Source organism: Cervus canadensis, chromosome 4, assembly GCF_019320065.1.
Source record: "Cervus canadensis isolate Bull #8, Minnesota chromosome 4, ASM1932006v1, whole genome shotgun sequence".
NCBI lineage: Eukaryota > Metazoa > Chordata > Mammalia > Artiodactyla > Cervidae > Cervus > Cervus canadensis.
The window spans coordinates 25,802,506-25,820,013 of record NC_057389.1 but is presented as its reverse complement, the minus strand read 5'-3'; the positions used below and the strand labels follow the sequence as shown (position 1 = coordinate 25,820,013).

The 17,508-nt window shown below is 36.7% G+C and overlaps 1 protein-coding gene across 2 annotated transcripts in view; it reads right to left on the bottom strand.

The window, feature by feature from the left end:
• The window catches only part of EDIL3 (EGF like repeats and discoidin domains 3), a 541,530-nt gene that overhangs the window by 383,741 nt on the left and 140,281 nt on the right, over positions 1–17,508 (bottom strand). Inside the window, exon 3 of one of the 2 annotated variants that reach the window (XM_043464715.1) lies at positions 1,531–1,560. The exons of the other annotated variant lie outside the window; for it this stretch is intronic. Coding sequence (XP_043320650.1) covers positions 1,531–1,560 — 30 coding nt within the window. The remainder of the gene's footprint in view (positions 1–1,530; positions 1,561–17,508) is intronic. 2 annotated transcript variants of the gene reach the window in all.

Below are 17,508 nucleotides of genomic sequence, written 5' to 3'. Positions count from 1 at the left end.
CACCAAAATTGCTTAGCAGGCAACATAACAAGGAATGGGGTATAAGAATACTAGAGGAATGAGACTGGATTAGAAAGCATGGGCTCACACGGACTGGTACTCACAGAAAGAAAAAATTCAACTGAGGCTGAGAAATAGTCTTTGACCAAGCCTGTCAACACTGAAGCCTCAAGTTACGGCAAAAAATTCAGAAACCAGGCAGTGGAAACTCATAACAACACATAAGTCTGCTACTGAGTCATATGATTGGGTTGCTCCTAAAAATAGGCTATATAATACTGACTAGAGTAGGAGAAAATTATAGAGAGTTCTTATCCAAATGAGGTTACAAACTATCTAGCAATATTATGAAAATGAAACATTAATTGAGAATTTACTTTATTCTGTGATCCCATTTCATGACAATGATAATGAGCATAATACAAAGTGGTACTTTTGAAGTTTACCAAAGATATTTGTAAGATGTCTATTTTACTTTCTTTCACTGAATTTTGACCTTCTGAACTACTTTTACAGGTAAAAATCCCTATCCAGTTTTAGAAGAAGGTAGAAATCAAGAAGTCTCCCACCAACTGAAATAAGTTAGGTCTCTGAATTGAAAAGACCCTATCTTGTATCCAAGCTCCAAATAACAGGGCTACATTTCACATTTTCTATAGTCAAGTCCCATTTTTGTCCATTAGTTTCAGTAAGCATTTCTTGCTCATCTCTCTCAGGCCTAACTCCCTTAAACTGCCTAAGACAGACTCTGGTGCAAAGGTCTGATCTTTCTCTTCCAACCAACCTCTGACCCCTCCACCTTAAGACTTCATCTGTTTTTCCTGATGTTGCTGTCTGCTAGCCCTGGCCTTTTATTACTTGCTAACCGGATTGGCTGTGGTGCTGACTTTCTTCTTATAAATGTACCATTGGCATTCCTCACTGATTTTAGTTCACATCTCAGCCTTTACTTGATAAATGCTGATCAGACAAATGAGGAGCAAAATCATGATGCCAAGTGTTGGTATCATTAAGTTATAACTACAGAAATTATTTTCTTAAAGTGAGTATTTGAGGCAACAACATGATTTTTATCCTTAAACTTATATGAATATCATGTTCAATATCAGTCAGATATGTTATAATGCAATATTCTATCATGGCAAGTCATATTTCTGAAAGTATGTTTTACCCCTTTCCTGTTTTTCCTTTCAGTCTCCTCATTTTATTATTTTTCTGCATTTTATCATTTCAGTTTTTCTCCCCATTTTATTACTTATTGGCACATTTCTCAATGTTTTAATATTCCAATTTTCCTTATTCTTTCATACTGATGTGTTCTGTGTTATGATTTCCTCTGTGACAGCTCATTTTTAGTTATTTTCTCTTTTTACTTTAAACTCATAACAATGTCATTTAGTCTGGGACAGCATAATGGATTCAAGAAATAAAGTATGTTAAACTGTGCCAGGTTTCTGGTTGAATCCTGAACAAATACATCTCTATTAAAGGTCTTAAATAGGAATAATTTTTATAGCATAGAAACGTTACCTGCTGAAGTTGGCTCTTCTTCATCTGATGCTATGATAGAGAACGAGGAAAGGAGGGGGAAAAAAGGAGATGTGGGAGTGAGGTGAGAGGGAGAGAGAAGGGGAGAAAGAGAGAGAAATTGAGAGTGAATATATTTCACATTTCTAAATAATAACTAAAAGTCTGACTTGAAATTTTGTGTATACATTAAAAAGTTGTCATTAGATAATTAGATAAATGCATGCACATTTTAAATTAACAGTTAAGTACTCCCATACTTTAAAATAATCATTAGAAAAGAACACTCAGTTGTTTAAATTTGAATTTTCTGTCCTTTTGCAAACAAGGTTGATTTTTTTTTGGTCTGAGTGCAAATTATATTATAAATAATATTGTTTAAAGTATAAATTATATGTTACATATGAATACCACAACCATCACCACTTCATGGAAATTTTCTATTAGCAAAGAGGAATTAAGAGGTACTGTTGACTGTCAAAACTTTTCCTTCATGAGGTAGAAGTTATATTAAAAAAAGGAATTATTAAACCTTAGAGTAACTTAGAACCACTCAGTGTTGATTAAACAGAGAGATTCAATCTTTCTCTTGCCCCATCACATTCACACTCAAATACACTCAACTAATGTGTATCACACACTTCAAGATTCAGTAGTGGTTGTTCTGTGGTGAAACCACAAGATCCTGCAATTTAAAGGTTGATCCCAAGTGATTCTGACACAAGTGTTCTACCACTCATACATGGATAAGCGTGGATATTACAAAAGGAGAGATCACATTGTGAAAACAACTTTCTGATAAAGCAGTGGTTCATAACTCCACATCTACACAAGAAGGCCCAACTCTGGGCCCCATTTCAAACCAATTAAGCCAGAGTCTCTTTCAATGGTAGTAATTTGGAGCCAGAATTGAGATAGGACTAGGTAATATCATTATAATGTTATGATTATATTGGAGCTATAACTCAAATTGTTAATCATTTTGATTTGCTTTTTAAAAGGGAGACATTTTTGAGAACAGCACAACTCCAAGGGTAATAATCCACTGTGTTTGTGGGGGATGGAGCTACCAGAGTGCAAGAGTGAAACAGCTTCACGATTTTGCCTAGAATTCACGTTTCACCTTTACACTAACAGACATGCTCTGTGAGAAGATATTTCTGCTCTGTGCACAAGTGCAACTTAATCAGAATACTACTGTTGAATTATATGACTCTAGCCAATACTACTTCATTGGATTTATGAAGTTTTAAAATAAAAATTTACTCAGCTGAATTGCTTATAAAAGACCTTTGTTCCCAGGTGATTCATTCGTCAAGGCACCACTGTGTAACTAGGCAGAGTTCTCCACTCTTTCCCGTTAGGGTTACATCTGCACAGAGTACGCATTAGACAAGCTTACTTTGTGTCCTGACAATATTTTCCTCTCACACTGTTTGGCTTGTCTCCTTGGCACCAAAAAAAAAAAAAAAAACAGAAAAAGAAAAATCAAGAGTGCAAACACACTTGGCACGCTTGGTGTAGAGAACATAAATTTTTAAAAGCTCTTTGCTGCTTTATCATGTCCCAAATACATCACAACATGTTCAAAGAGGAAAACCTTCAGTAGCTTCCAGGAATTCCCTTTTAGGAAAATACCACAGGGGCTTAAAGAAGTGTTGACTTTTACGGGTCATTGTTAGTAAAAGTCTGGAGATTCAAAAGGAACAACAACCAAAAAAAATTTATAGCAGGTCACTTTGTATGTGTGAACTGAATTTATAAAAGAAACAAGGAGATGAAATATACTCTTATTTGATAGATGAAGAGACAGAGGTTCCTAGTGACAGAACAATTTGTCTAAGGTCAATTTCAATTTGAATTTGAAAACCACTTTTTCCACTATGCCTTACTTTCCCACAAAATGCTCATTCAGTATCCACTAAAATAGAAAAGTAAACAGGAGAAGGAATCAAGAAATAAAGATTGGTTATAACCATGATAACATTCCTTGGTCTTAGCCTAAGGGAAAAAACAAAAACTGGATATAAGGACTGCAAGAGAAATATCTTTAAGAAATGAAGTGCTGTCTTAGAAACTTTTTCAAGTCCCTTATAATCCAGGGACAGGCAAAGACAGCTTAGAGTCTGCCTAGGTGGTTAAACAAAACATCCTAAGCCTGTAATGCCTAAGAAAGGAGATCAGAAGTACTAAGATTTTACTTCTTCATTATATAAGGAGAAGCAAGAAATTTTAGGAAAGAACTAGCAAGTACAGAAGTAAAGACAATTCTAAACTTACAGAAGTAATAGCAATTAGTCTTAAAAGCAAAGCCTCTGGGGCAAGCAGAGCACTAACCTACACTTGAGACTATAATACCTGAAAGGTTTGTAACAAATTAACAACGTTAGAATCAGCAGGTACACAAGTCTGCATACAATTGTATTTCCACAAAACACCTCCATAGTTGTGGTTTCTCATAACATGCAAATGTAACTATATTCATACTGCTAACTATATTCATACTATTAACCAATATGCATATTATTAAAACAACCTATATACTCACAAAGTCACATATGGGTTAGGATTGGTATTAATTCACTATTTCAGTTATCGCTGGCAAAGATGGCTTTGTAGACTAACTCCTTACCAAACAAAGCACTGTGAACTATAAACAGGTGGCAGCAAGAGCCCCAGGAGTACAACCAAAACTCTAAATGGACATAGGTGGTCTATTTAGTGACATTTAAGTGAAATTAAGGATCACAGAAGTAATGTCATGTTATCCAATGAGTCCTTACTTTTTCTATTTGCTTCTTGGAATTCATGAATCAGCAAGTCAAATATACACAAACACACATGTTTTTGTCACATGCAAGTTCCTCTAATCCTGGAAATTGAAAACACATGCACCAAGAAAAATAAAAATTAAAAACTCTGTATTTGTTCTCCCTGGTCACATTATAGATGGATGTACTGAAATTATGGTAATAGTAGGAAAACATAGAGTAAATGTATATATTTAATATAGAGAAGCTAACACAGTGTGTGGACCACAACAAACTCCGGAAAATTCTTAAAGAGATGGGAATACCAGATCACATGACCTGCCTCCTGAGAAGCTGTATACAGGTCAGGAAGCAACAGTTAGAACTAGACACGGAACAAGAGACTGGGTCCAAATAGGAAAAGAAGTACATCAAGGCTGTATATTGTCACCCTGCTTATTTAACTTATATGCAGAGTACATCATGAGAAACGCTGGGCTGGATGAAGTACAAGCTGGAATCAAGGTTGCCGGGAGAAATATCAATAACCTCAGATATGCAGATGATACCACTCTTACGGCAGAAAGCAAAGAACTAAAGAGCCTCTTGATGAAAGTGAAAGAGGAGAGTGAAAAAGTTGGCTTAAAGCTCAACATTCAGAAAACTAAGATCATGGCATCTGGTCCCATTGCTTCATTGCAAATAGAAGGAGAAAGAAACAGTGGAAACAGTGACTGACTTTATTTTTTGGGCTCCAAAATCACTGCAGATGGTGATTGCAGCCATGAAATTAAAAGACACTTTCTCCTTGCAAGAAAAGTCATGACCGACCTAGATAGCATATTAAAAAGCAGAGAGACATTGCTTTACAAACAAAGGTCCGTCTAGTCAAAGTTTTAGTTTTTCCAGTAGTCAGGTATGGATGTGAGAGTTGGGCTATAAAGAAAGGTGAGCACTGAAGAACTGATGCTTTTGAACTGTGGTGTTGGAGAAGACTCTTGAGAGTCCCTTGGACTGCAAGGAGATCCAACCAATTCATCCTAAAGGACATCAGTCCTGAATTGTAAGGACTGATACTGAAGCTGAAACACCAATGCTTTGGCCAACTGATGTGAAGAACTGACTCAATTGAAAAGCCCCTGATGCTGGGAAAGATTGAAGGCAGGAGGAGAAGGGGATGAGATGGTTGGATGGCATCACTGACTCAATGGACATGAGTTTGAGTTAACTCCAGGATTTGGTGATGGACAGGGAGGCCTGGCATGCTGCAGTCCATGGGGTTGTAGAGTCAGACACAACTGAGCGACTGAACTGAACTGAACTGACCCCAGTGTGGTCCTCTCATTGCCCATAACAGAATCGCCTGGGGTTTTGTTAAAATGTCCTAGAGGATTTGACATTTGGGTGTTTGGATTTGAATTCTGGCTAATAGCCCAGGTTTTGGCATTTTTTAAAAAGCTTATCACGTGCCTGTTATGAACACTAAGTTTGAGAATTATGGCTCTACCCATAAAGTTTGCTACAGAGCAATGAGCTCAGTTGTTGGAAGTGCAGAAGTAAATTAGCAGGCTTGCAGAAAACACTCTTCACTGTACACTGTGGTTGTTCAGCAGCTTTCAATACTTTCTCTTGTAATGTGTTCAGGTTTATTTGGCTTTCTCACTATCAGTGCTTTGGGGGTGATGACTCGCCATTCAAATTTAGAAAGAAAGTCTGTATCTCAGAACAAAGTAAATATTTTCCCTTTTCCTACCCACAGTTATTGGTCTAGGTAAGTATATGATCCTTTTGGGGACAGTTAATAGGTGAGGACAGATTTGTGTTTGGGCAAGAAGAAGCTCTTGGAATTTACTTCCTTCTGAGAAAGTGTCTGCTAATAACCCTCTCTCTCTCACCTCTTTAGATACAGATAAGCAAGTCTATGACCCCAGAAGCAAGTTGACAGACATCTTGCAACCAAGATGGAAGCTGGCTTTAGAAAGAAGCCAATTCTCAAAGACTAAGTAGATAAACAAAAGGAAATCAGATTACTGATGATATTACTGAGCCATTGAATCATACCTTGATCTCACTCTAGACTCCTAGCTCTGAGGAAAAATGCTAGCACTTTATTGTTTATCTAGTTCTAGTTGAGCTTTCTCGTACTTGCAAGTAATAGCACTCTACTGCAATGGTACATAGTTTTGCTGTTCCCATTCAAAAGATATTTGAATGCCTAAGAAGTGAATTGTCTCTGAAGGAGGCAACAAAGCTCTGTCTAGTCAAGGCTATGATTTTTCCAGTAGTCATGCATGGATGTGAGAGTTGGACTGTAAAGAAAGCTGAGCACCGAATAATTGATGCTTTTAAACTGTAGTGTTGGAGAAGACTCCAGAGTCCCTCAGACTGCAAGGAGATCCAACCAGTCCTTCCTAAAGGAAATCAGTCCTGAATATTCATTGGAAGGACTGATGTTGAAGCTGAGACTCCAATATTTTGGCCACCTGATACAAAGAGCTGACTCATTTGAAAAGACCCTGATGCTGGAAAAGATTGAAGGCGGGAGGAAAAGGGGACTACAGAGGATGAGATGGTTGGATGGCATCACCGACTGGATGGACATGAGTTTGAGTAAACTTGGGGAGTTGGTGATGGACAGGGAGGCCTGGCATGCTGCAGTCCATGGGGTCGCAAAGAGTCGGATATGACTGAGCAACGGAACGGAACTGAACTGAACTGAGGGAGATAAGACTGGGATTCAGTACAGTTCAGGACTGTACTTCAGAGGACAGGTGGGCTTTCTGCACATTTTTATTTTTCCATGGAGTTTACCACCACAGTTTGATACAATGAATCTATTTCTCTAATTTCAAAGTTGGTCACAAACTTTTCAGTGTCGTCTGGCAGTGAACATGTTCACGAACTGAGCTGGTGCTTGATCAAAGAAGAATGCATTCTACCGTTTTTTCTTCCCTTCCCCTTCCCTTTCTCCTTTGCTCATAGGATCAACTGTCAAGTACAATAAGAACCCACTGAGCCGTGTATTGCCTTCATATACATGTGCTATTAAAACATACATACTTCTTCATTGGACAGGCTCTAATTTCTATGTGGTCTCAACAATTCTTATATCTCCTGCTTTTGTTGCTGTTTTTTTGTTTTTTTTGGTTGCTGTTGTTTTGTCTTATCCTCGGGTGTTTTAAGTACACTTTCAAAACATGGAAATTCTACCCATTTAAAACAATTATATACACAGCACGGCTCACCATCAAATTGGAAAAGCTCATTATGAAATACATAAAATATACTTCTTAGCAATGATAATTTATTTTACAATGACATGTTACTCAGTTCATATTGATTTATGGATCATTTTGTCTGCTATACTATAAAACTAGTTAATTATGCACCGAACATGCTTTGCAAATATAGAATTATCCATGTAATCCACTATTTCCATGAGCAAAGCAACAAGAAATATGTATTTTTGTACTTTCACAACATCTTAGAATGTTTTTATTCAATTGCAGTGATGCAAAAGTAACAATGATGTTATGTATGCAAGATTATTCATGCCTGCCCAGATGTTAAATGCTATAAATGTGTGTGTGTATGTGTGTGTGGGTGTGATTACTAAGGCAAAGTAGAGTAAACTACCATTTAAAATTTGTGAATTCAGTCATTTAAGTAAGTTGTGGAGCTGCCTCTGGAAGTATTCAGAGAAGTATTTAGAGGGAGGTTTTGGTTTATAAAATCTTTGTTTTATTGTTTGTTGATTTGCTTGCTTTTGGCCAATGGCCCAATGAGGACGTGCCTCAGGACTTAAAAGCTGTTAGTACCAACTCCTTCTTTGTTAAAGTATGAAGAGAAGTGTTAATCTCTCCTGGCCAAAGACTTCAGACAGCATACTATGTGGTCAATTCCCCACCCTGAGAACTGCAGAATAATTGGGCCACAGTGAAGAGCAGTAGACACTGCATAGAAAATGTTTAGAGAATTACAAAGTTTTCTCTATTCCCTCAGTCTTCTACATGAAATTTGATTCTTGTGCTAGATTTTAAGGATGGCATTTATTTGAACACAGTTAATAATGTGCAATACATAAAATATAATTATCTACACACGTGGTTACATGTTTACTAGTCTCTGCCATTAGACTAGGAGTTTCATGAGGGCGAGGATGTGCCTCTTTTGCTCATTCTTATGACTACAGTTTTTAGACTAGTACCTATAACACAGCAAGGCTCAAATATTTGTCAAAAGAAAGAAAGAAAATATGAATAAATACTTAATTCGGTCTTCTGTGTTACTCAATAAAATTTAGCTACTTCATTATGTAACCTTAGTACACTTACCAAAGACAACGCCTTAAATGTCATCTATATTTTAGTTAGATAAAGTTATACATGCATGCGTGAGTGCTCATTCACTTCATTCAAGTCCAAATCTTTGTGACCCAATGGAGCCCGTCAGGCTCCTCTGTCCATGGGGATTCTCCAAGCAAGAATGCTGGAGTGAGTTGCCATGCCCTCCTCCAAAGGATTTCCTGACCTAGGGATCGAACCAGAGCCTCTTATTGTCTCCTGCATTGGCAGGCAGGTTCTTCACCACTAGCGCCACCTGGGAAGTCCCAAAGTTACATGTAATTATATGTAATAGCTGTATTATTAAATATAGTCATATAAATCAGATTTTCTTTCTTGGGGCAGGAGAGAAAAGGAATAATAATTGAAAATACAATGCTCTAATAACCATTTGATCATCTCATGAAAATACAAATTTGTGATTTTAAATTAAAAAGCACCGAACTACAAATTATTAATTTAATAGATTCATTAAAACAGAAACACCAAATTCACTCTCTAAAGTTAACTAGTAATAGAGCTCACATGAGTTTTATAAGCTACTTATATAGTGAAAATCATCTTAACAGCAATTAGCAATGCATTTGTGATTTCTCAGTTTAGAAAGAGGTACAAATGGGGAAAATAACAAAGAATGAATGAAAGCTTTGGTTTCATGTTTTTTCTACTGAGTAAAAAAACAACATGTAATTTCCAAAGTATTCCCAGAGTACTGGGTAGCAGGAAGTAAGTAGACTATATTCATATCCCAGGTAGTATTAAATAGACTTTGGGGACATAATTAGGACATATTATGCTACTTAAAGGAAGCACTAAAAAGATCTTTAAGCTAGGTTATTTGACATTATAAAAATCTATAATTCAATGTTTCATGTATCTATACAACTGTCCTCAAATATCCTTTTTTTATTCAATGTGCCCTCCCTCATATTTGAATTCATCTCACTATAGACTGAATACAAATCTTACTACCTTCAATTCTTTAGTATTTATTTCAGTTTTCAGACTTAGTTGCCTCTTTAAAGTTCCCACTAGCTTTTAAATTATAACCTAAAGCCAGTTCTAATCAAAATGGCAATAGTATTTTTCAGTCTTGGTCCTGACCTGGGCATTTTCCATGATCCTTCTTTCGAGGGGAGCAGTTATGTTTTAATTTTGTACAGTGCATATAATTACTACTAAGCAAATATTTCTGGAAAGCTATCCAGTTTTAGTGATGAGAAAATGAAGTCCAGTTAGTGACCAGGAGTCATGTAAAAAGCAAATCGGAAATTAAACCTACGGTAGCCTAAGAAAATTCATGAACCAATAGAAGAAACTTGTAAATGATAAAGCAGATCTGGAGTTAATATAAATGATTGATCACATTTATTAACTTCCAATAAAATTAATTTATAATTGTTTGAAAATTTAATACAGGAGAGGGGGGAATAGACCTGGAAAGAAGAATACTATTTAATGTGACATTTGAATAAATTCTAATGAGATGGATAAAACTGGAGCCCATTATACAGAGTGAAGTAAGCCAGAAAGATAAACACCAATACAGTATACTAATGCATATATATGGAATTCAGAAAGATGGTAATGATAACCCTATATGCAAAACAGAAAAAGAGACACAGATGTACGGAACAGACTTTTGGACTCTGTGGGAGAAGGCGAGGGTGGGATGATCTGAGAGAACAGCATCAAACCATGTATATTATCCAGTGTGAAGCAGATCGCCAGTCCAGGTTGGATGCATGAGACAAGCGCTCGGGGCTGGTGCACTGGGATGACCCAGAGGGATGGGATGGAGAGGGAGGAGGGAGGGGGGATCGGGATGGGGAACACATGTAAATCCATGGCTGATTCACGTCAATGTATGGCAAAAACCACTACAATATTGTAAAGTCATTAGCCTCCAACTAATAAAAATAAGTGGGAAAAAAAATGTGACAGGAAAGTCATGCAGGTGAGGTCACTTGCTTATCATATGTGAATTTCAGATGGTTACAGCATCTATATTGTTCTGTTTCACAGCAACTGACAGAAGTAAGCTAATATCACCAGGCTCATGTTCTATGGATTTCTGCTTTATTTATGTATGGGCAACCAGTCAATTCAACCTCAATTCACTCCTATAATTCTGGACAAATGAGCTGATCTAAAAAGTAAATCTATTAAAACCAAAAGAACCAAAAAAGTAATGTATAAGTCAGCAAGACTGGGACAAATCTCACAGAAGCATCCACTTAAGGAAACCACAGAATGGTTGCACATAAAATGTTAATGTCAGAAGAGATTTTGTGATTAAGGAGTTGGAAAAAAAAAAAAAAAAAAAGAATTGTTATAATGGGTTAAGATTTGCATTATAAGATACAAATGTATTTATTAAATTATCTAAATTATCAACTAAAAACTCAACATAAACTGCACTTTAAAGTAAAAATAATGGAATATCAGATTATATATATATATATACATATTTTAGTTCAGTTCAGTCACTCAGTCGTGTCCGACTCTTTGCAACCCCAAGAACCACAGCATGCCAGGCCTCCCTGTCCATCACCAACTCTCAGAGTTTACCCAAACGTCCATTGAGTTGGTGATGCCATCCAACCGTCTCATCCTCTGTCGTTCCCTTCTCCTCCTGCCCTCAATCTTTCCCAGCATCAGGGTCTTTTCAAATGAGTCAGCTCTTGTAATTATGATTAAATATTTATATCATAAAAGTAAAAAGCAGATTATGTAATGATATGATATTCTTTAACTTGCTTTCATTAATATATCACACAATCTTTTCTGTGAAAATATAATCAATGAATATGGACAGTAGTATTTTATTTTATGGATAAATCATGGTTTATTTAACTGAGTCTCCACTGAATAAGGGACTTCTGAGGTGGCGCAAGTGGTAAAGAATCTGCCTGCCAAGGTAGGAGATTCAAGAGACATGGGTTCAATCCCTGGGTTGGAAAGGTAATTCTCCAATATTCTGGCCTGGAAAATTCCATGGACAGAGGAGCCTGGCAGGCTATCGTCCAGGGGCTGTAGAGAGCCAGACACGACTGAGCAACTAAACACACACACACAGCACTAGTGAATGGCATTTGGACGGATTTATGGTTTTTCTCTTAGAAATACTATTTCAGTGAATGATCAGACTCCATTTGAATGGTGGTAGAACCATAAAACAAAAATCAGTTCAGTTCAGTTCAGTCGCTCAGTCGTGTCTGACCCTTTGTGACCCCATGGACTGTAGCACGCCAGGCCTCCCTGTCCATCATTAACTCCTGGAATTTACCCAAACTCATATCCATTGAGCCAGTGATGCCATCCAACCACCTCATCCTCTGTTATCCCCTTCTCCTCCCAACTTCAATCTTTCCCAGCATCAGGGTCTTTTCAAATGAGTCAGTCAAAGAACTGACTGACTTTGGCCATTAGGTGGCCAAAGTATTGGAGTTTCAGCTTCACCGTCAGTCCTTCCAATGAACACCCAGGACTGATCTCCTTTAGGATGGACTGGTTGGATCTCCCTGCAGTCCACGGGACTCACAAGAGTCTTCTCTAACACCACAGTTCAAAAGCATCAATTCTTCAGCGCTCAGCTTTCTGAGCAAAATAAATGAGCAAATAATTTCATTAAATAAATAAGAGCCCATCAGCTTAACCACAATATAAATTATTAACTTCTTGTAAATAAGGTTTTTAAAAGGAGCCTCTTTTATGCTGTCAGCCTATCTTTAGTAACATGCTTCTTAAAAATACTGGACAATATTATATTTGTATTTGTAACTTCTTCCGATGAAAGTTACTCCCTTGCATTTGACTTACTGTTAATGGAGATCAAGTAAAAGTTGCAGTGATCTATGCCCAGATAGCACAAGACATAGGCAAAGAAATGCCTTGAGCTATGGGCTTGAGCAAATGAAGTTGTGGAGGAGCAAATTTCCCTGACCATCACCGTCACCTCAATTGGGATATGTAGGGCTGTATACTGAATATAATATCCTTACACTAAATAATATAAAACTTCAATGTTTAGTAAACTTAATGGTTACTGAAAACAGAAAATTACCTTATTACAAAATATTGGCACATAATTTGTGTGTGTGTGTGTGTGTACACAAGCAAGTATTTACATTACAGTTATGTCAAACATGACATTTATACCATTAATGAAATTTGAGAAGCTTTTTTAGTAAAATATCATTCTTTTTTCACTACTCGTAAAGAGGAATTCAGAAATTTTATGATGGCTTTGAAATGACAGGCTCCCAAAATACAGATCCACACATCTGGCTTAATTAAAATATCTTTGAAACTCAAAAGATGAAAGGAAAAAAACAGTGGATGGTGTAACTTAAAAAGAGCTCACCTATCTCTGGTGGATCTACCTGTTTCTCTTTGGTCAAGGGGAATTATTTTTTTCATGTAGTTTGAACTCATCCCAAGGACACTAACTAGAAGAGATAAAGTACAGTCTCTGCTTGCCTATACAGAACTCGATTAATCTAATGTGCCACTGACTTACTCAGCAGTGAGTTAATGACTGCTATAGAGAATTTTTTTCTTGCCTGTTAAAATAGAAGCTAAAATTAAATGTTTTCTCTTCAGACTCGTTAGGACCTTCTTTAAAAGAAAATAGTCAGTGTATCCACATTTAAGTGTTAATCTAATGACATTGACAATGTAATTTCCCTGTCTTCAAAACTTGGCTCCCTGGGCTGAATTTTTCCTTAATTGGAATGTCTTTAAGGAACTCAACTGATAAAAAAGTGGACAGGTCTAACTTTGAGACAAGGAAAATGAATAAAGATACAGGTATTCAGGGGAAGCCCAAGTTCCATTCCTGTTATCTTTGAGGTAATTTTCAAGTTGTGAATGCACACTAGTAACTTCTACTTTTCTAAACCATCAAGAAACAGTCTAGGAAACAGTCTGTTCAGATAACAGGATGTAAAGAACTTCACATAAATAAAAGTTTAAATCCAAACCAAAATTAAAGATCAATTAGTTTAACTTGCCAATAAAAATCTCAAGGTTGCTTCAAAACTTCGAGTGGTAGGGAACTCTAAACTCACGAAGAAACATGTCACATCACTCTCCCAAAAATACCCTCTGGAAAACAAAGGAATAATGGGTCTGTGTTTGACGTACCAGTCATTCAAATATTTGAAGACAACTATATAATTCTCTTAACTGAGACAAACATCTCCACTTAATTTCATAATCATAATATACAACCTTGCCATCCTTTTTTGTTAACTATTTCTTGATAAGTTCAAATGTGTCAAGGTCCTTCAAAATGTAGCAACAAAAGAGAAATCTTACAGCAACAAGAACTGATGTCCAGGTGAGATCTAACTAGCACAAAATGCAATGGCATTATTACCTACTTCTTTAGACTGCTGAAAGAATTAACTTCCATTCCCTCCTTCCTTCTGGGCTTCCCTGATAGCTCATTTGGTAAAGAATCCACCTACAATGCAGGAGACATTGAACCTGTAAATTGAACCTGGTTCAATTCCTGGGTCGGGAAGATTCGCTGGAGAAGGGATAGGCTACCCACCCCAGTATTCTTGGGCTTCATGAGGTGACTGTCAAGAAAGAATGGACTGGCTTGCAAGCAACGCTAAAAGTACCTTATATAAAGGAAAATTTGCAAAAGTTTAAAACCAAGCAAAGCCTTAAAGGTATTTTTCCAATCTTTTACTTTCTCTGAAGCAAAAATATCTAGCTTGCATATATTTCATATGTAGTTGATGAAGTTCACAGACAGGAAAAACAAACATTTTCTGCATTGAAACAGTTTCCTTAGTGACCAGGACTAGGTGTTCATCCAGGTGGATATAAATATTTTGTGGTTTCTCATGGGATTTTCCACATGTCAACTGACATTTTTAGTCATAGAAGGGTCTCCTGAAAACTATTTTTGAAGCTTTATGCTTGTTTCTTTCAGCAATTATTTCTGGTTAGAAATTCTAGGCTAGAAATTAGCACTGATTTCAGTCAATAAGCCACACTGAGCCTTCTCCAAATCAACTACCTATTACACTAAGTCCTATTGGGAACAATCACAACAGTTAATGAATTTGAAAAAGAGATTTATCTTGGAGGCAGAAAAAAAAAAATGTAATGGAAAAAACAGTACAATTTAATCCTAAAAAAAAAAAAGCCTGAGGTAGTACTTAAAAATTATCACAAGTTTTAAGAGTTTTGTACTGTTTTGTCTTTGTGTTTTTATGCTTCAATTATATTATGAAAAGAGATTACAGACTCATGTTCCTGGGATAATATTGTTAATAATGCTGAAATCTATATTATGGAAACAGTTTGAGATTGACTAAAAGCCCTATACAGCATAGATCCAAAACACTATCCTGTCTGACTCTTCATCATCTCTATAAACCCCAAATAGTCTAGAAAAGCACTACCACTAATTCTTCCAGAAGGTTCCCAAGTTTCTTATCTTTGTGCTTTTTATCACCTGGAAGAGACTGCCAGACTACAGTCCATGGAGTCACAGAGAGTCAGACATGATTTAGTGACTAAACAACAAATTTTGCTTAAAATGTGTCTACCAAATCATTTTACTGGTGAAGTGCACTGCCATCCCATCCCATCTCAAAAGTCTTCTCACCCATCAAATTCAATCCCTAGGACTGGAGCTAACCTTTCCTCCTCCTGATACCCACAGCACTTTTTTTTTTCTCCTCTTAGGATAATTATTTTCTGCATTGTGTAATGACTATTGATGTGTGTGTTTTGTAGTCTTTCCCAAATGTATCTCAAAGTCAAGCTCTTTATCTTGGGGGCAAAGACAAAGAGGAGAGTATGCCCTGGGGTGAGAAACAGCTTTCCAGAGATGCTCAGTAATAATCATTAAATGGAAGATTCTAGTTTTCTTTCTGCTCTGTGATTCTATCTTTATGCAAAGCCACAGAGAGCTTATTGTTGATGTATCACATCTAAGACCCTAATATTAATATGTTGTCATAAATTCTAACTTCATATTTATTATGCCTTTACAGGATTTCCATTTTGCAATCTTACAAAAAAACAAATTCATAAGTTATTTGCTGTAAGCATAAGGAAAGCTCTATTCCAGAAAGGCCAACTCCTAATTATGCAAACATTACTTACATTACTCATAATTTTCAAATAATAAAACATAGGGTTCTCTTTTTTCCCATAATAAGTGAGGTGATTTGTCAAATTATACACTGAGGAAAAGAAAATTTTGAAAAATTAAAAGCTGACAGCTAAATTGCCCCCAGTTTGCATATTGAAGCACAAGCAGAAAAAATCCTGACGTAAAAATAATAGGTCAGGATTTATTAGACATTTCAACAATGTTATTAATGACTGAAATGATGGAAGAACATTCAGGGACTTCAAAGTTTGATTTCTGCATGTAATGTTTGAATTTTCTATAAGGTTTAATTATATTTATTTACTTATTTTTATAACTCCTACATAGTTTTTATTACAAATCAGGAATAATCCTAAGAACCTTACATATATAAATCACTTAATTTGAACAAAATCTCTTTGAAGTTGATACTAGTTATTACCCAGATTTTACAGATAAGGAACAAAGGCATCAGGAGGTTAATCAACTTGGCCAAAGTAACAGTGACAGTAAATAGAGGAGTCAGAATTTGAATTCAGTCTGGCTGAGCTCTTGATCAAAATATCATGATATAATTCTTTAGAGAATGTGTTTCTACAGAATTCCAAGAGCATGATCAGCATGAAAACACTGGGATTACAGGTTTTACTATTATTATTATTTGCTACTGTATCTCTAGGTTCTCTCGGTGCTGCCTATTGAGAAATCTGTATGCAGGTCAGGACGCAACAGTTAGAACTGGACATGGAACAACAGACTGGTTCCAAGTAGGAAAAGGAGTACGTCAAGGCTGTATATTGTCACCCTGCTTATTTAACTTCTATGCAGAGTACATCATGAGAAAAGCTGGGCTGGATGAAGCACAAGCTGGAACCAAGATTGCTGGGAGAAATATCAATAACCTCAGATATGCAGATGACACCACCCTTATGGCAGAAAGTGAAGAAGACCTAAAGATCCTCTTGATAAAAGTGAAAGAGGAGACTGAAAAAGTTGGCTTAAAGCTCAACATTCAGAAAACTAAGATCATGGCATCCAGTCCCATCACTTCATGGCAAATAGATGGAGAAACAGTGGAAACAGTGGCTGACTTTATTTTTGGGGGCTCCAAAAACACTGCAGATGCTGACTGCAGCTATGAAATTAAAAGACATCTATTCCTTGGAAGGAAAGTTATGACCAACCTAGACAGCATATTAAATAGCAGAGACATAACTTTGCCAACAAAGGTCCATCTAGTCAAGGCTATGTTTTTTCCAGTGGTCATGTATGGATGTGAGAGTTGGACTATAAAGAAAGCTGAGGGCCAAAGAATTGATGTTTTTGAACTGTGGTGTTGGAGAAGACTCTTGAGAGTCCCTTGGGCTGCAAGGAAATCCAACCAGTCCATCCTAAAGGTGCTGAAGCTGAAACTCCAATACTTTGGCCACCTGATGTGAAAAGCTGACTCATATGAAAAGACCCTGATGCTGGGAAAGATTGAAGGTGAGAGGAGAAGGGGACAACAGAGGATGAGATGGTTGGATGGCATCACTGACTCAATGGACATGAGTTTGAGTAAACTCCGGGAGTTGGTGATGGACAGGGAAGCCCGGCATGCTGCGGTTCATGGGGTCGCAAAGAGTCAGACACGACTAAGTGACTGAACTGAACTGATCCATCATCATATGTGTAATAGTTACACTTTAATTTGGATACAAACAATGGACTGTGGAAACAGGCTGGGACAGAATTTTAGGCTTATCACTGCATCTGTCTTTGAACA